This window comes from Hippoglossus stenolepis, chromosome 12, assembly GCF_022539355.2.
Source record: "Hippoglossus stenolepis isolate QCI-W04-F060 chromosome 12, HSTE1.2, whole genome shotgun sequence".
NCBI classification, from domain to species: Eukaryota; Metazoa; Chordata; class Actinopteri; order Pleuronectiformes; family Pleuronectidae; genus Hippoglossus; species Hippoglossus stenolepis.
In genome coordinates this window covers 11663970-11684663 of record NC_061494.1, presented here as the reverse complement: position 1 = coordinate 11684663, position 20694 = coordinate 11663970, and the positions used below count along the sequence as shown (strand labels likewise).

The 20694-nt window shown below is 40.0% G+C and overlaps 1 protein-coding gene across 1 annotated transcript in view; it reads right to left on the bottom strand.

The window, feature by feature from the left end:
- Positions 1-20694, bottom strand: part of eys (eyes shut homolog) — a 167308-nt gene that overhangs the window by 112671 nt on the left and 33943 nt on the right. Inside the window, exons 13-21 of the mRNA XM_047342277.1 lie at positions 16879-17001; positions 13673-13786; positions 11011-11133; positions 9484-9600; positions 8680-8913; positions 7109-7231; positions 6879-6992; positions 4108-4221; positions 1576-1689 (exon numbers count right to left, since the gene is read on the bottom strand). Of these exons, the coding sequence (XP_047198233.1) occupies positions 1576-1689; positions 4108-4221; positions 6879-6992; positions 7109-7231; positions 8680-8913; positions 9484-9600; positions 11011-11133; positions 13673-13786; positions 16879-17001 (1176 nt within the window). The remainder of the gene's footprint in view (positions 1-1575; positions 1690-4107; positions 4222-6878; positions 6993-7108; positions 7232-8679; positions 8914-9483; positions 9601-11010; positions 11134-13672; positions 13787-16878; positions 17002-20694) is intronic.

The following is a 20694-nucleotide window of genomic DNA, read 5'->3' as shown; positions in this document are numbered from 1 at the left end:
CATCGAACTTTTGGAGGAAATATTGACATTTGGTCTTTCTACTCTGACGTTAAAAGTGCTTTCTCCAGTCATAAGCTTGGCACTGAACAACATTATGATCTATTATGGACAGTTTCAGTGATTTAAATGATTGGTCCAGACATTTTTCAGAGTTTGCAAGCTTGTGTTTTATATCAAAGAAGACAATGAATTAATATTAGCTTCAGATCTTGAGGAAGACAGATGAGGGGCTGATTGGGTCTAATAACAGTCATTTATAAGATGAAGCTTTGACACAGCAGTGAAAAATCCTCTATGTGACCAAGAGTCGGATTCGTGGATCATAATTCCTCAGAAGTTCCTCTCTTAGCTTACTTATGTTTGGATTTATTCTTAGTTCCCCTCCATCTTTGACAACGTAGAGGAACCACATCATGGAGCGACCACTACGATGCCTTACAATAGAAATAGTGTTTCACGGGTAATCAGCTGGGCCTCAATTCTGCTGCACTTCCTGCGGTCCTTGGTATTACAGCTGAAGAATTCTATTTTCATTTTTCATCAGCGCTCTGAATCGCTCTCGGCCTTTGAAGTGCCCTTTTTTTTTGTGTAAATTCCGTGTGTCTCTTTCAGAAGTAATTTCCTCCTGGCCACTCCGCTTTTAAGCCTGGATTCGTGAAGTACTGCCCTGACTGCTGTCCTTCCAGGAACATCTCACAGCCAACAAGCTCATTAGATCTGTCAGAGTGCTCCTCAGGTTTTGACCGTGGTCCTTGTTGAATGGTTGTTAGGACGACTGTGTCGAGGAAGAGTCTGTCTGGATGAATGTTTTTCTACATTTATCGAAGACTGATGGTTTTTAGATCTTGTGAAATTCCACCACCTGCTACCTGCTGATAGCGTCTCTACTTGGATATCGTCAAAACAGTAGATCTCTAATCATGTCAATCAGCAGACAGCAACATCCTTCATTTTCTTTTACCACCATGTGGTAAAAAAAACAAGTACTGTTTAAATTCAAATTTAATAGCTTTTTTTTAAATTAAAGAAACAAAATGTTATCCTAATACATATTAAAAACCAAATATGCCATTATAGTAGAATATAAAAGACTAATAATAATAAACACTATTATCGATGTGTATAAACAGAGTAAATGACATGTACACATTTTCTATATTTTACCTTGAATTAACTTTTAATGATCAATATAAAAACCCATTATCAATATTATATGTATGTTTTGGCAACAAACAGTGATCAAACATTGTTTTTTCAGCATCTAATAGAACATGCGAGTCTGAATGGTTTTCACTGTTGGTAAAGTTGTTTTTTCTTTCTATTGATAAACACTGATATTGCAGTAGAGCGTCTCAGGCTTGATGACAGATGTCACTTGTGCTGCAGACGCGCCAATCACGTCTTACATCTTTCTAATTACTCAGGTTTCCTTCCTTTAAACCACAGATCGCAGACGGAGATGTACTCATTTTGTTTTGCGACATGTGAAGTGAGTTCAGACAGGTGAAAATAATACTATGTGAAGTTAATTAGCTTTGCTTTTTTCCGATCCCCTGTTCCCTCAGCGTTCATTACCTTTAAATGGAGCCACACATTGGCAGAAGTAATTACCAGGCTGGTCAATGCAAGAGGCTCCATTCTTGCAGGGAGACGAAGCGCACTCATCAATGTCGAGCTCACACCTTGTACCTGCGGCAGAAGAGAACACAGATATTGATAAATACAGTACCTCATATCGACGGGACGCTGACGCAAACGTTTGGCAGTTAAAAAATAATAAACACAACTATGACGGACTATTAGGGCCATAATTATTTCAAGTTGTAATTTAATGAGAAAAAAGTCACAATATTTTGAGAAAACTGTGCTCGTCGCAGTTTTAGATCCAAATATTTTATAAAACTAAGAAACCACTTTCAATTTCATGCAAATGTAACTTGCCTCGCAGTCGGCTGCTATCAAAAGTCCTGTGTTGCTGATGAGCCAAACGATTAAATTATTTTGTTATTTGTGAAACCTGAAGTATGACTGAACAAGGCACTCCATATTCATTTAAACACAGGCAAGAGGCTGATCTTCCTATATACCCCCTCTAAAATGACACATAGCCTACAATAACTATTTTATTCCTCATATCTCCACTTTTCATTTTCTTCATTTTAACTGTCCCTACAGGGCTTCTGCAGGTTTCAACAAGTTAAATTAAATATTATTTAAGACAATAATGATGAAATTTAAGAACCAGTCGAGTACGACAGATATGAAGGAATATTGGCGTCCCAGAATTACTCACACTTCCCCATAACTGAAGATAAGGTGAAATACCCCGGTAGGGAATAAGCTTAGAAATGCTACGTTATCTCACAAACTACATGCAGACACAGTATCCACAGACTTTCCCACAGCCGACCTGAGTGTGCTGTGATATATTCTGACCCAGTGTTAGGAGACAATCAGTTATCAGTTCCATGTTGGTCTTGTTTGTAGTTGTATTACTTTTTAAAGAACAGTATTAGTGTTTGAAGACCTAACTTAACGTATCTAAGAACATGTATGTAATATTTATTATTTTCGTTTTTGGACGTCGAACACATCACTGTGCTGCAGTAAGTTCAATCAGAATAGAAGCTTGGATTTTGCTTTCTTAAAGCGTTTCATCTGCAGCCGATGAACCAGCTCTTTGGTTCTAAACCCAACGCTGCAGCCAGTTTTACTGTTTGTAATGCTCTGCAACTCAGGCTCTGTGGGAATTATTAGAACTTATTAGGAAACAATTCAACTGCTGTTACTATGTTTGACTTTTACAGGTTTGTTTAACCTCGAGTCATTATTCATCTCTCTTGCTTTAAACAGCTGCCGCCGTCGCACCGCATGTGGGGAAACAATTACGCCGTGAGACTTCCGAGTGAAAGCATCGCGCCACTCGGCTGTTTTGATGAGCTGCTGATGAATTGACTTTATTTAAAAACATACCTGTTGTTCCGGCATCGCACACGAGTGAGGACGCAATTTGTCTGAATGATGTTGTTTTAATTGGCGGCGAACACGCGTTTCCCGAACGCAGGCGGGTTTATCTTCACCTTTGTCACACAGACGGAATTACGACAACAGCACAGGCTCCTCCGTGACCCAGGTGGGTTTGTCAACACACGCGGCACATTAAATATTTACCGCCATTTTCACCGACAGCATCATCAAACATAATTAAACCCACCAGGGCTGCGTGAGAGCCTGAGCCACCGTCCGGCTCCACAACAACTTTCAGGATCTGCGAGTAAGATCAACTGTACATTCACAGGCTCCTCAGAAGGTCCTGTACCCCGAGTGTGCTCACATCGAGTGCTTTGAAGTCGGAATGTGGAAGAAAACACAGATGTTTTAAATAAAGTCTTGTATTTATGTGTAAAGAGCGTTTGAAACAACATCTTGACTCCTCTTTTGAATATTAACATGACAACGAAGAGCAAAGACAGGCAGATAAATAATTTAAGTTGACGAATCATAAAAAACATCTCTATTGGCAAAAAATAGGCGCTTGTAAAAGATGGACGTAGAGTTTGCAAAATTCCAAAATACACGAAAAACATAAAATCGGGGACTCCTGAGCATGAACTGGTTTATAAGTGATGATGATAGCAACTACACATCTCGTGCACTAACACTTTGAGCTTTACAGTTTTCTGCTCTGCCTGTTCTCTGTGTAACCTTGGCATTTATAATTTGTGCACAGATCTTATCCGCAGAGTTGCTAATAACCTGATGAAACCCAAAACATATTTAATGAAACCTTCCTCTGACTTAAAAACTCTCCTCACTGCAAGTGTAGACGACCGTGCAGAGTTCTTTTGCTCCTAATTGTACAACTTCAAATCTTCTCTACAAACAGAAATTAATTTTCTCCGAGTACAAATCTTTTCTACATGTGCGAAATTGAATTTCATATTTATTCCACAGGTTTACAAAGGTCAATATACAACCACAAACGTTACTTGTGAACATCACTTAAAAGAGATCAAATCTGTTTGACCCAATGTCCTCCACATATTCATTGTAAGCTACATATGCAGTTTATATTTTATTCATGTGAAAACATACACCCGCACTTACCGGTAAATCCAGGCAGACACACACATCCGTAGCCATTAACAAGGTCAACACATGTGGCATTGTGCAGGCAGGGGGAGGACATGCACTCATCTATGTTGACTTCACAGTAGTCCCCTGCAAAGACATGACATTTAAGAGTCCGTGCAAACCAAGGTCCCAAAAAAAATAAATAAATAATGTCACACTGCAGCTTTGATTCATAACATTTTGTGACTCATGCTCAGTTTTTAACTTTCCCCCGACTTAGTAAACTATATGTTCTGTTTGACTTGAAGTGTCGTGGTGTAGAATTTGAAACGTTATCACTCGTGACACCTTGAATCCCTCGGTTGTAGTATTTCAGACAGTTGTCACAAAAATTAACTCGGCCGCATATTCCACGCGCGCATTTTACGACAGAGGCAAAATTAATTTGACAATGATACTTGGTTTTGAATATTCAACAAACACGGGGCTTTAAATCCGGAAGATTTAACGGCTGCACAGATGTTCCCCTGAAAACAACGAACATAATGGGATCGGTGTCTTTCTTTCCAAACTATATTCATAGATTGTATTTAAGCTTAGTTTGTGTATATAGTTTGTTCTTCTTGTGTTTCTCTCCCCATTTGTTTGTCTCTGAAAACACAAAGCAGACCGGATGAACACAAACTAAGTCAGAAGACGGATTTATTCAGGCTATTTCAGACATTTGTAGTCGCTGCGAGCTTTGGAGGAGACGGTTATGTAATGTGAAATATCAAGTGAGAGGAGGTTTTTGAACTATGGCATCATTTCATGTAATTACACTGTGTGTTTTGTTCTGCTCTTGCAACACTATAAAAGGATAGAGCTTGTATTACAACCTTCTCACCTCCCATGCAGCTCAGGTGGCCCAGAGTTTAAGAATGACTTCCTCTACTATATATTGTGTATTATGGTTATACACTTGCCAGATGACCTAGATATTTAGGATGGATTGGGCTTGACAGTTCCACGAAGATGGATTTGGTGGCTGCAGAGTTGATTTTCCTCTTCCTCAGTTTGCCATGAATCTTACTGGAGATTATTGTGCTCCCCCAGAGAATAAGTGACTTCAGTTCTTCTTTTTCCCCCTAATATTTCCTCATTCAATTTCCTTTGGTTTCAAGCTCAGGCGGGTTAAGGCAACTTTTCACACAAGATGTTAAGATTAAATGGCTGGACCAGACATTTAAGATCCCTCCAAGGATTACTTATGACTTTGTGATGTGCTTTTTAATTGCCAAGAAATCTGGTGGAGATATTCCCGCTCCCACAGGGAGAAGCCCAGCCCGGCTCCTACCCCAAAGATAAGTTGTGCATTTTTTACCTTTTGACTTTTAAGCTCAACCCGGGTCAACTCGAAGTAAAAATGCCAAAATCTTTCTAAAACTGACAAAAGCATCAGAAAAAGCTATCTGGAAAATATAAATCTCATGAATGACACTCGATAAATTTCATAAAAGACCTTTTTACAATAAGATTTCCAACTGAACAGTTTATAATTTTGTGTAAATGGTGGTATTTAGCTGTTTATGGAAGATGAACAATACTTAAGTTTTATCTAATGTGCCTTCAAGATTAAACATCACCTGCCACACACCGAAAAAAAGTTGTCCCTATGATATTTCGGTTACTCTGCTGTAACTGTTCCTTACTGTTTCCATTATTGATGGGTATTAAGGTTGAATTTTCCTGGAACCAAATCAAACTGATCAGTTGCTACATTTGAACGATTTCACTCTAATTTCAGTCCCTTTATATCTGAAAGAGAGCGATACTGCATGTAGAGTTAGTTGAAGCCGTGTGTGTATTATGGTATGTCACAATGCACAACATACTATACTCGCTGCACAGCAGTTGGTTGGCATGGACGCAGAAAGTGATCAACATTTGGCCGAGCAGACTTTGGAAGAAGCGTTTGGAGCCAGTACGTGCTGAGCACAGCTTGGCTGAACATGTCCAGGTTTTCATTAAGTACAGGACGATACTTTTATAATAACAGATGCTCAGCTGCTATATATCATATGACCTTAGGGATTAATGCCTGCGTGGATACATACTATGATCACACACTGAAAGGTCTTAGAGAGAATATATTTAGACACGGATAAAAAAAATGCATCCATTTCCCTCTCATTAATTTATAAAATTATATATCTATTACCACGGCTAGTATCATAAACAAATGTGCAATTCGTGAATGTACAGTTATGAGAACATTTCCAATCAATTCAAGCTTTTTTGAAAATGTTTCCCAGACAATTGCAGCCTTTGAATGTAAAAGTACATTTTAGAAAATAGCAACGTAACAAAAGTCCAGAGTTGTAAGATGTTTTGCTTTTTAAGTGTTTGTCATTCTCTGCCCGTAAAGACAAGTTTAAAACTGTCTTTAAACTTAACTGAAATAATAATGTGACTTTTATTGTGATACATCTTCTTTTTCTTTTATCTTGATATATTTTTGGGCCATATCGTGCAACCGTAAAATGCGGATCACTTGGGATATAAGGCAGAGCTACAGTCAAGTGTCTAGTCAGATTTTATGAGACTAAATTGGACAAATATTGTTGGTATTTACTACATCAATGCCTGAATTCTATCTTCTATATTGAGATTGATTTTCTTAAATGATTTGTATTTTCAGTGTGCCTGGCAAAATCCTGTTTCGATCTGTATTCAAACTCATCACTGAGATGACGCATTTAGGAAGAGCTTTGAGCGATGCTGCGCAAAACAAACGCCGTCATGGTGGGATGCAGATGAAATACCTGTGACTCCGAGAGGACACTGGCAGCTGAATGAGTTGAGCTCATCAATGCAGGAGCCTCCGTTCGCACAGGGCTGGCTGAGACATTCATTCACTTCAATCTCGCACTTGTTCCCTTCGAAAGGATGGAATGCGCACAACATGTTGACAAACTGCATCGCCTCCGTGAATAAAACGTCACTTTAACTCACAGAGAACAACTTCAAATAGCCTCAAATAGCTTTCACTTACCAATAAATCCAGGTGCACAGAAGCAATTGTAGCCATCCAGAGTGTCCTCGCAAACACTCAGGACTCCACACGGCCGTTCTTCACAATCATCAGTGTTTACCTCACAAAAGCGGCCTGTTAAACCTGCAGAGAGAAAACAGTCGTCTCTGCTTCAAGTGACCCTCTGTTGTAATGGTCACAGGGTCGGCCCTTAAAATTACTATTCAACAGAAAAATGATCTTCTGGTCTTTCCTCTTCTTCACGTTCAAGAACAAGCTAAAACATACAATTACTGTGAATTAATGACGGAAATCCTTAAATGCTGCTTTCAACAGTTGAACCATTGATGTATTAAAGCTAAGCACTTATGAACAACGTTACTCAAACGTGGTGCTAGAGGATTTTTAAAGTGTAATCCAAGTAATGACTAAAGTTATTAAAGGTCCGCTGTGGAGCTTCTGACCACTTGGAACACTATAGACTAAATATTTGTAAATGGGTTACTCTTTCAGTAATGTCTAAATACCACATGTTTGCCAGGCATAACAAGACAATATATTTTCTACTTAACACTGGCTGTGAAAATAACTTTGCTATTAAGTCAATTTGACAGTTAATATAAAATCCAAATATAAAACAAACCTTCAACTGGCATTTATTTAATTATGTCGAATACAATTCTAAATGTTTCTAACCTCGACTGCTGTGTTGTCAATTTAATTGGAGGCTTATTATGATTGCTCCTTTTCTCAGTTTTTTATCAGCGATATTATTTAACAGTTAATATCAACATTCTTGAGAAGGAATATGGTAGATAATTACTACATTCTGTGTATGAGTGCGTAGTGTTGCCAAAACTGAACTAATATCTTTTTTTTTTTAAATAACAAAAACTACAAAAGCTATAACAGGTATATTAAGTTATAACCTGATGTTTCCATGACGCAACATTTACCTAGTACATTATGTGCAAGTATTTACAATGTATAAAAGTGTTCACGACGTAAAAAGGGTCACAATGTAAAAAAGTATTTAGGGTGTAAAATAAGGTTTTACAAATGTTAAATGTACTTACAATGTAAAAAAAAGTATTTAAAATCTCTGCAAAATCCAAAAATGGGGACTTCTATTATTTCTATCTATAGTTACCTTTGTACTTGGTAATTATCTATGAATTGGTGCAGTGAAACGCATGATTACTGAAATCAAATACATTTTTTAACTGATAAAATCCAAACATTACCTCAGAAATATTCGGTCCTCTATACATTAACAGTATATTGTTTTGTAATAAACCATTTCTTTGTTTAAAGGTCAGTCAGAGACTACTGGTTCATAAGTGGGCAAAGAGACATTAAAACATATTTCTTTTTTGAAGTCAGAGCACCAACTGATGAACTGAACCCTGACTTACACATTTCATAAGACTGTTATGTGTTGTTGCTTCGGGCCAAAGAGATTAGACTCCCACAGAGAGGGAGGCTGAACGAGTGAAAGCATCAAACCGGTAGCGTGTCGGTGCACATGTACATGCTTCATTTGAAGCATTGCCTCCGTTTGAGAACAAGCCGCTTCTGGAGGGTGGACCTACCTGGCAAACAATCACACTTGAACCCTCTCGACAGATCAACACACGCTGAACCATGTTGACACAGGCCATCAACGCAGTGGTTCATGAGTGTTCTGCAGTGTGGCCCGGTGTGCCCGTGTTGACACACACATCTGTAAGTATCTGCCAGCTCTTCACACAGGAGAGTCCCCTCAGGGTCGCAAGGATTTGACACACATTGGTTCACCGATGAGGAGCAGTCATTGCCATGGTATCCTGTAAGTTGGGGGATCAAAGAGGTGATTGATGTGCGCTGCCGTGTACAGTATCCTCCTGCCCTCCCACGGCTGGCAGACATCACGGATTGTGATTTCAAGTAATGCTGTCGTTGCCAGTGTTTTGCCTCCCTGCTGATTTACATATTTTTATCCGGGCAGAGCATAAAGCGCTAAAGGAGGGATTTCAGCATCAGTACACAGCCTTAAATACAAAAATAAAAAAACGGTGGCGTGCTGTTTCTTCACCGATTGTAACTAATGAGTGGATTTGAGCGCGTGCTTTCCGATGGTATTCACTTTGAGGTAAAAGCTGCTTTGGTGCTTCGGTGATACCACAGCAATCAACAACTCTAATATGTTTTCCACACGCATTAAGGGTTGCATTTGCAAGAGGGTTTGATGTATAATAAACCCAGAAGAGCACATGACACACTTTGGTTATAATGACTTTATAGCCTCTGTTCTACTCTGCGTCCACATTTTTAGATGGAATTACTGAAGTAATTACCAAAGCCAAGCCAAGTTTAATTCATATTTTCTAAATCTACTGTAGAAATATGTTAAATACCTGGATGGCAAATACAGTGGATTTCTCCAGTGGGGCTTTGGGAGCAAGCTCCTCCATTTTTGCAGACCTGGACATCTGATGCGCACGATACTGACGCCGACGTGGAGCAATTCTTACCTGAAAGGGAAATCAAGCTTGTTAATTGAGCTTGTCTGTGTTAATCAAGACGAAGCCAAAGAAAGAAAAGAGATCACAACACCGACATAACGACGCGTCTCAATAATCTGTCACACAAATGAGTTTGACCGCAGAGAACAACAGCCATTAACGTGATGAACTAGCGTGATGTGGTGCGAGTGTGTCCGGTAATGGAGCCACTCGGGGTCACACTAGGACAAAACCGCACATTCTTTGTGCTTTCAGAGTTTAGCACAATTTGTTTACAATGCCAAAGGGACATTCAATTCATTTAGACTGGATTGCAATCTGCTTATAGTGTCCCGGTACAAAAATAGATGAATAATAGTGATGAGCTTGCATGAAAGTTAAATTCATACCATAAAACGGAGACTAAATGGATTTGTATTAGTAATATATTGCTTAGTAATTTGTCAGCTTGACTCTTAACTGTAAACGCATGAATATGTAGAATCTGCAGGCGAGGGATAAGATCAGATTGGTTTCTGTTTCCAGTTTGACCTATTACGCTGAGCAGGCTTTGGTTGCCCGCAGCTGAACAGATGCGCCTTATCACATGCACCGCACTTTCTTCAGATTTCAAACACAAGAGGATGATCAGCCTGATTTGGGTCCGTAGCACCTCTCCTGTAAATCATGGAGTCATGGCCGTCACAGAGCGGATCTGAATAGAGTATCGGGACAAATGATGCTGTAGTTTGAGGCTTACAGGCATAATCTTGAAGTCACCGTCCGATTCAGTCGCGTAGTATTAAAGGAAAAGCAAAAGCTAATGAGAACGAGCTGCCTGGGAACCGTCACCAACCGGATGTTGCGAACTTGTGTTTAGAACCAAAACAAAACATGGCTGCCTACAGCGTAAAATCTGACTTCTCTCCCGTGTCAGGTGGACATATGACTTTCTGGAGTTGTAGCAACAGTATGAATGCTTTATTACTGTGTTCCGCAAACAGATGATGACACCAACAGACCACCTCCATTTCCGTGAGCCTCACAGTGAAGAAAAAATTGTTTAAACACCAACTGTGTGGTTCTGCAACTAGACTGGATCGTCCGGTGTTTGTGCAATCTTGCAATCAAAAGATTCAAAATCACTGTCATCTGTTATGTTTTTTAACATCAGTTAAGTTTTGTAAATGCTCTAGTTTGCAGCAGGCACTCAGATAATGCAGTACATTGTATTTGGATAACTACTTAGTCTCTGTATTCAGTTTGTACAATAGGAGAAAGAACGGCATCTTTATACCCAGTCAGCTGCAGAAATCGGTGAATGAGCTCTTTCATGAGACAATGGGACCCACTTTGATGTTTATCACTGCTTAAGAGTCATCAATCTGCACTGTATTCATCGGAGCCTAAAGTATGAAAATGATGACACAGATAACTCACCAGCAAAGCCCGGAGGACAGATGCACTCGTAGTCTGCAATCAGGTCGATACACGTGGAATTATTGGCGCAATATCCATGGACACATTCATCATAGTTGATTTCACAGTTCAACCCCCCAAAGCCTGTTGTGAAGAAAGACATTAAAAAAAAGAAAGATCTCATCATCAGAGACAGTGTGTGAATGTCAGTAATAAGCCGACATGAAAAGACTAGATTAGTATCGAATGACACCCAAGAGCAATGTAAAGCTTTCATGAAATTTTTACGTGACTTTTCACAAACAAGTGCATAAAGAGGAGAGCGGCACGGTCTATATTTGACTTTTTTTGGGCACACCTAATTTTTTTGTTACATCAGCATATTCGATATTTATAAAAATAAAAAGGTTAAAGTCATGAAGCGAAAGCGAGCGCTGCCAATTCCTGACATTTTAGTTCCCCCATAAATATATTCCACCACATGGTCACGCCGCAAAATGACTATCATTAGCACTGTCACACACTGCAGCTACAGGAGACCCATGACTAATTCTTGGCTATCAGCACCATCGATGCAGGTCAAATTCTCATCATTTCTCAAACTGACCATGGAACCAATTTCCACCTCTCTCCATGTCATAAAATTTGACAATTATTCTGACTTCATTAAAAATGCACAGCAGGCTTCACCCGCAATCGAGGTTTAATCAGAGGTATGTGTGACAGGTAAAGGTGTCAACTGGACCAGGAAATTGTTGGAAAAATAGCACCGATTTATTCCGTCATGCGCTAATGACGCGAGCGGCAGTATCTGGTGGGATGATTTCATGTAAATGTGAAACAAATACACTTGTTAACCCAACGGGTAATGAACTGAGGCCCGGGAAACAAGAGGAAAAGTGTTAACTGAAGATCATCGTGAACAAAAGGTGGCAATCAACGTGATGGTTTCTATTCGAGAGAAACACTAGAGCGAGTGAGTTCACTGATTGATTCCACGCTCTTTAGCTCAAGTTGTGCTCATCAGCGACAAAACCACCTGCTACTATTGGTTGGGATGAATTCTGATAACTCTCAACCCTCAAGGCTGTACAGATATTAGGATCAACTTTTTGCTGTCATCACAACAAGGACATGGAGTTGGAAGAAGAAGATAAGAACCAATCATTTTCTCCAGCTGTAGTGGTTGAATACATCAAGGGACTTTAGGGGCCCCTGGGCAATAAGAATAAGTGTAAACCCCAAAACCATCCCAGGGACATAATACAAACATATTTAGACATTTACGTCTTTGACCAACCTCTATAACTATGACGATTTGGCCGAAAGATGATGGCATGAGACCTTGTTAGGTTATATTTTTCCGATGCTGTTGTTGGAGTCTCCTGTACGTAACCAATTAAAGAATTTAACGGGGTTCTCACTAAATTGTTGTGGACGAACGTGGACTCCAGGCAATTGCCTTATCTGCTCCCTGGTTATATGAAGGTAGTTTCTTCTACTTTTTTTGTTCAGGACAGATTCAACCAAACCCAGTCTACAGAATGTAAGGCACAAGAAGTGCTCTCTTCATTTAGAGTTGTTTTGAGTAATAATTTCTGAATATCTCATGAGATGTTATTGTTATTTTTATACATTTTTTGTAGCAGAAGAGAGAAGTCTTGGAAATTACGTTTTTTTAAATCCATTTGGTGCATTAATGAGTTCCTGGCTGGATAATGTTGAAGAAATCTGTTGGGACGAAGATCACATGTCTGTTGTAATTGTTGAAATGATTGAGAACATAGTTAATTAAGACAGAAATCTGAGAGCTAAGATATTATTCTTTGATTTTAAGTGATTTAAAAAAAAAAAAAGATGGCTTTGCTGTTGATTGCAAAAATAGGGTTGGAAGAGGGAACAATGGAAACAATCTCATAATAGACACACAAGCACAATTGTTTTCTTTTCCTTGAACCGTTTAACACAGACGATCGTTTTTACAGTAAATATTGGTCCCATCAAAGAAATAGAAATTAGTTCACAATTAACCAGAATGTGAGATACAGTATTTATATACCTACTTACTGCAGGTGAAGTCTTTATGTGACACGATATCTCATTGATTAGAATATTGAATATTGATGACTTCTAGCTGCACATACAGTACGTTTTTAAGATTCTTTCAACAATACCATAAAACTTTATTAATACCGAAGGCAATTTGGTTTAGTGCAAGTAAAGGAAGACCAAAAAAAGACACCGACATGCACTGACAGACACAAGAAAGGGAAACCTGCACAATAAAAGAGCTGTTCAGTGTTCAGAGCTGTACAAAACTAAATACTGAGCAACAAGTGCAATTTAAGATTAAAAGTTGTAGTTTTTTTGTTCTCCATTCATTCGTGTGTCGAGCTCTAGATAAAGCAAAGAATTGTTCTGTTATGCCCTGTTGTAATTCTATGATGGGGTTTTACTTGTGTGTTTGGGTGAGTGGGTTTTGTCCATTTATCCACAGGAATAAGAAAAAACAGCACACAGAATGGAGAGTGTTTTTTAAAAATTAATTCCACATTCAAACCAAGGTCAAAACTCCAGGACTGAACCCAGATGGTTGCACATTTTTATAAACAACAAAGACCTGAGTTTAACCCATAATCTTATCAATTTAACTACTGGGAGATAGAACTGCATTGCAACTTACCCTCTGAGCAGAAGCACTGGTACAGGTCTGCGCCGTCCACACAAATGCCACCATTCTGGCACGGATTTGACTTGCAGTCATTGAGATTTATTTCACAAAACGGTCCTGCAAACCCTGCAGGCCAAGTAAAAGGAGATAAAAAAAATAGTTATTGAAATCTTTTTTTGTTGTTCTCGCCTGGTTTGAATTAGTCAGCCAATTCGGATCAGTATGACTTGTTTTCACAAACAAAAGCCGGTGTTCAAAGCTCATATTGATTTAAGGGGGCTTGCTGGGCACATGTAGACTCAGCTCATTGACTCATTTAATCATGTTTAATAAGAGCCAGTCGCTCCCCCTCTGATTTATTACATTAAACAAGCCAAACTTAGTGATTTTACCATCAAACTCAATCTATGCACAAAGGGGAACCACATGAAACAAATAACATGCATCGGTGCATGCTCTCACGCACCGACACACACACACATACAGGCCATTTAAGAGGTGGAACATGTCACTGTTTATGTCACATTATTGCTGGTGCTCCTCAGGCTGTAAGTGGGTTAACCTCACACTTAGCTACCCATTTGTTGTGTGTGGAAAGTGTGAACACAGGCAGCCAAGGACTGAACAGAGAGCAGGTCCTTAGATGTCCTTCACCAACAGTAACATGGAAAGAAACACTGTATGAACGTACAAAGCAAAGTTGTGGGAGCCGTCTTGCTGCGGAACAAGCAGGATTTCCTCCAAAATAAAACTGTGGCGTTATACAAAAAACAAGAAAGGCAAGAAAACAAAAACAAGTGCTGTGTTGCAAAAACCTTCTAGATGACAAAAACTCTCTCATGCCAAGAAAGGGCTTTTGATGAAACAACAGCTTTCGGGAGCGCAAATAATTTTATGGCAAAAATAAGTCTTGCACTGCAAAGCTGTTTCTTTTGAAATAAATGTAAAAAACCCAAAAGAAACTGCTGTCAGAAAGATGTTTTTTTTGGGGGGGGGGTGGGGGCTCGTAAAAAAAAACAAAAACAATTACTGCTTCATGAAACTTACTATTCAAGAGAGTTTAATCCCTTAGAAATCTACAAGGAATTTTACCAGCGACTTTCAGAACAAACCAGTGCTGAGATTTATTATTTTACACATTTCCATCATGTAAAATCATGAATTAAAATCTATAATCAAACAGTGACAATGTAATGATTTGATTTAGTGTTAGAACAAAACACTAGATCAATACATTGGCAGCATGGGATATGCAGTATGGTGAAGGGGGGACTAACATGTTTTGCAACACATTAAATTGGAAAACATTAGATGATACGGACGCCCAGCCTGCTGACCTGAAACATCTCGACAAGACAGCATCTCGCCGTTTGCCCTTGAGAGGTGATCTGCGGCGAGCAGTTTGCCGCAGGTTGCTTTCATTTACATAAGAAATCACTCACAATCTTTCACTTTGACATCCGGCGAGCATAAGTGCAACAGCAGTAATGAAGTTACGGTTATTGATTGGGTTACATGAACTTCTATGTAATAGCCATTCATTTGAAAACAGATAGCCGAGCTGGTGTGGAGTCGTGCCGACTGAATTATGACTGGTTTGGGAAGCCAAATGTTTTTTTATTTTATTTCAAGTGCCTTAACTGCATCCAGGAATAAGCTTGTGTGCATGTACACGCAGTCCTGCACCGGCACTCTGTCACTTAACTGCACATACAGACTTGAGATGCAGTGCTCTGAAGCCTGGTTACCGCTGACAAGCCTCGGAGTATCTAACAGGTCAAGTCTCCTCCACTTACTCCTGTGTTATCTCTGTCACTGCTGGCAGCTACTGCCGTGATAACGCTGGCGTCCTCGTGGAGACGAGTCACAAACACTGGACTGACAGACAAAATATTACTTTTCTGCAAGAGTTGTCAAAAATAATCTGCATACATTTGCATGAGATTATTGAATGGCAATGAAGTTGTGAAAGATTCCCTATTTTTGATGCATGAGTGAGTAAGTAGATTTCCTTTCCCAGATTGAAGCACACGAGGTGAACTGTTTTCTTCTACTAAAACATTAAAACTAGTGATGCCACCCTTAGGTCATCTGCTTCTGCCAACCAGTTCCATACATTTTTTTTCAGACTCATATGATGTCACGGTGACCTTCATATTTGACCTTTGACCACTGCAATCTGCAAGATTTGAGCCAAATTTGAAAGAATTCTCTAAAGATAACTTTCACAAGCCCAAAAAAAGGTTTTCTGGGGTCATCTCTTATTTTATCAGTTCATCTTTGAGTCAAAGTGACCACTGGTCAAAATTTGAAGACATTCCCAGAAGGCAGATACTGTGTTCAAGAGGCCGAAATGACCTCGACTTTAGGCCACTCAAATTGAATCAGTAAATTTATGAGTTGAAGTGAAGATTTGAGCCAAATTTGAAAGAATTCTCTTGAAACGTTCTTAAGATAACTTTCACAAGCCCCCAAAAAAAGTTGTTTGGGGTTATCTCCTAATTCTAATCAGATCACCCTTCAGTGGGGGTGTGAATGTTTGTGCCAGATGTAATAACATCCCCTGTGGGTGTTCCCGATCATATCATGTCCACAAGAACCCGAGGTCACTGCGACATTGACCTTTAACCACCAGAGTTTAATCAGTTCATCCAACTGAACATGTGTACCGAGACTGAAAATATTTCCTCAAGGTGTTCCTGAAATGTTGTGTGCACAAGATCAAAAACTTTTGTAAGGTCACAGCAACCGAGACCTTTGACAGGCAAATTCAATTCAGTTGATCTTTAAATCCAAATGAAAATTTCTACCAAATTTGAAGAAATCCCCCCCCAGGGCATATTTGAGACACTGCGTTCACAAGGCAAAAAATGTGCTTTTGTCTTTGACCACTAAAATCAAACCAGTTCCTCCTCGAGTCCAACTGAACATTTGTGCCAAATTATGTTCACAAGAATATGCTGAACGGACAACCTGAAAACATAATGCCTCGGGCCACAGGCTGTCGCCGGCATGGAGACATAAAAAAAAACACTTTGATTTACAGATGGCTACTTATTCCCTGAACTGCAATAAACCTGACTTTTGTGTAAGACAGTGAATCAGCAGGAGAAAATGAGCCGCTTTGTATCACACTGTTTACTCTTGCAATGGGCCCATTTTGGGCCTGTTATCGTCGCCGCATGACAAACACATCACCTGCTAAAGGTCCCGCTCACCTCTTTCACATGTGCAGGAGACATTCTGTCCATCATTGGTCTCGGTGCAGATCAATGTGTGTTCACCGCAGATTCCAAACGAGCAAAGGTCAATGTCCACAGAGCAATCCTTCCCCTTGGATCCTGACAACAGAACAACACGCATTGAATAAAAACCTTGGTAAAACAAGCAATAAGGAGTGCAATCATACAGCAGCACCGCAGCAACACACGCTGTGCAACACATACATACTGTGTGTTTTATTAGGTAAAGACACCTTTTCTTTAGCGGATTAATGGGGGTATTGATTTTTCTTCCCCCTGTGCAACCTAGCTGCTATGCAGTATGCTAATTGATTGAATCATTGACAGGGACCAACCCTACCGAGCCGATCCATATCACATTTATCTGCCCCGCCAAATGCACGTCTGCATGTCACTGATAGATACCCATGTCAATATCTATTGTTGTAAATAAAGCGCAGACAGATGGTGTGACTGATACATGCGTTTGTATAAATAAAGATGACCGAATGGGAGAGGCCAAAAATAGACGAGCGCGTATCACATGTGCAGCAGCCATTAGGTAATGTAGGTCAAAAATAATGAAGACCAATGTGATAGGGCCTGTTTTCATTTTGGATTGAATTGCTACATTTGCACAGGGGGAGGAGAGGGGGGAGAGAGAGAGAGAGAGAGAGATTGGGTTTATGGAGTCAGAATATTTGAAAGTTCTAAATTTCATAATCAGGCAAACCAAAAAGCCTCTTTAAACCAGAAGCGTCTAAACAGAAGGAATGTGCCCATATCCGTGTCACATTAATCTGGGTGCAGTCAGTCAGCGTCTGCAAAGTAGGTCTCGCTCACTGGCAGAGGAGTGAAGTGTTTCAAACATCGCTTCCTCATGCAAATTCCTTTTTATGAAGACATGAACACAAACGCACAGAGCTGCATCTATAAGAGACTACGCAACGTGTTTAGCTGTCAGCCGCCGCCGCCGTTGTCTTTCCCGTCGTAATCTGTATCGACAGCGACGCGCTTTACACCAACACATCTATCTCCATGTTTGATGACCTTCCGACTACCCTTCCCCCCCCATCATATTATATATTGCCTTGACTAGTTAATGGACAGCTATTGCCTCCAACAGAGTGTTTCAGAAGTGTTTAATAACCAATTGTGCATGCAGTTCACTCTGAGGTTAATGTTGCATGAAGGAATGTCACATTTACAGTGTCACCATCTCCAAATGGGACTCCCTATTCTGTCTGACAGCTACGACTGGCTCAGGCCGACCACTGCAGGAAAAGACAGGCACGACGAGAAACCCTTTGTTTTCCCATTGTAGCTCGAGATGCAGAGCAACAAGACACGCTGTGATGCTGCGCTGGAAGCATCCCGGTCGTTTGCCCATGTTGTCATGTTCCGCGGTTAATGGTGACATCCATGGGTCATAACTGCTCTTTGGCTCTGAAGAGTGCTGCTCATCAGCATATTTAATAATCTCATCAACAATGTTCTGGTTGCTCCACTGAGCTGAAAAAGTGAAAATCATGTCCGTTTCATAAATCAAATAAGAGTTATGGTTATGTGACGATTACGAAGGCTGGGTGTGGCTTGTGTCGCTCATTACCTCCACTAACAAAGAGGGGTTTTGTTCATGTCCTCACTTCTGTGGCGTGAGTGGTGTGATTGCTGAAATACAGAATCCAAAAGAGGTTTGGTGAGAAGCTCGGGTGAAGAAGTCAAGGAAGGACTGAGTGGTTTCTAGTTCTGAACAAAAAGCCACCATGCGCCTGTGGATGAAGCCCCACTGCTAAACGTTACATGGACTGTATTTAAAGTGTGATTTTACTACTCTCACTCAAAACCCTTTACTACATTCACCCATTCATACAGCGCTTTTCTATCCCACATCATTAACACTGACAGAACAGTCATCAGATGGTAATTTAGAGTTCAGCATCTTGCCCACGGTCATTTTGGAATGCAGACCGGAGGAGCCAGGGATCGAACAATTGACCCTCTGGTTAGTAGGCGACCCGCTATACCTGAGAACGCCGCCACAAACACTAGCTTTTAGTTAGCTGCAATAACAAAATATATTTTTGTTAAATTCCATTTGCGCCGAAGCAGATTTTCCATCAAATATATCGCTTTCCAACCTGTTTCTCCTTAATTTCATCTTGTTTCACCCTCTTCCGGTTTGTTGGTTTGTTTGTCAGCAGGAATACTTGGGGATAACTGTTTAACTGGATTTTCCATGACACTTGCTGGAAGGATGGGACATGGGCCAAGAAAGAACCAGTTAAAATGGTGTGGATCCTGATGAAGGGGGCGGATCGAGTCTTTTTTTTTAATCACTCACTTTGACATTGTGAGATTTTTGGACATTTTAAGAGATTTCCCAGGTAATAAATCATGGATCTATTAAGGGACCTGACAACTAGCGACTCTCTGTCCTTGTCAGAGGTGTGTGCTCTACTGAGTGCCATTCTAGTCTTTGCAATATTTTGGTTACATAAAAATATTTGGATGAGAGAAAAAATATATCCAACCATTGTCCTAGTGTTGGACCTGTGGACATAATTGAAATATCATGACGAGCTTCATGGTTATGAATCAAGATTCACGTATTCTCCAAACAGCATGGCTGCAATTGGCACAATTACCAATCACAATTACCAATCACATTGCATTACACAAATCCAGACGCAGATTAAACATTTGTAGAAGTGAAACCTTGGCCAAAGTCTGGTCCGAGTCTTTTTGTGCTCTTATTGTGTTTGTGTGTGTGTGTGGTTTTTTTTGTAACAAAAGCAGACAGACCATTTGTGTAATTGAATTCCCGCAACGATAAAGTGATCACAAACACCTGTCTATAAATCTGTCAATGAAATAACAACAGTAATGGAGGTTTTACTGACACACCGGTGTTCTGTTTTTCGCCCAAATTTAATTTGTGCAAAAGGGCCGGAAAATAGCACGGGCAGATTATTTACCGTGATGCATTTGCTTTGTCCATAATGTCATAAAGGCGCACCATGTGACAGGTGCTGCACAGGTCTCAGGGCGGTAAAGGTTTTAATGACTACACCCACATTTAGTGATTTATTGTGCAGAGGCATATATTCGGCTGAGGGAGAAGCACAGAGGACTAAAACAACAGTAACAGCAAAACACTGGTCATATTGTTCCTCTCAAACTTAGGTAGGAGGGTTAGACTTTGAAAACAACACAAATACCCAGGATAACCTGTGTAGATCTGCAGCTTCTGTGAACTATCTTGAGAGAATCATTTCACAAACATCGCCCAGTGCCAGTGTGTACTCTGTGTCCCGTCTACTTCTGTGTCTGGTGAATTTTATTCTTTCAAATATTTGTCTTTAAATCCTGTTCTCGGGACTGTGGCTGTTTACTGCCAAATGTGACATCGGACGTGCGACGCCAAGAAGGCCGGCTGCAGCATTCTGACTTGTGCAATCAAGCAGCGATTAAGTGTTTTATTACCGGAGGGCATCGTAAAAATCAGCTGCACAAGACCTCCCTCTATCAAAGACTGTGTTCCAACTGATTATGGATCCTTTCAGGAACATGTGTTATGAAATGTCAAACGTATATGAATGTGTAAAACAGGTTGTCGCTTGATTAACGGACAAGGCTGACAACTACATCTGAGTTGAATTAGGGAGGCACACATGCATCAGTGCTTTGCAGGACAGGAAACAGTGCTGTTTTCTACTGACGTTGATGTTAACCTCGACTCGACAAGAGTTTATTATTAATCGCCTTCCCATAATACAGTTGTACTGCTTCTATTTGCTTTCCTTTGTGTTT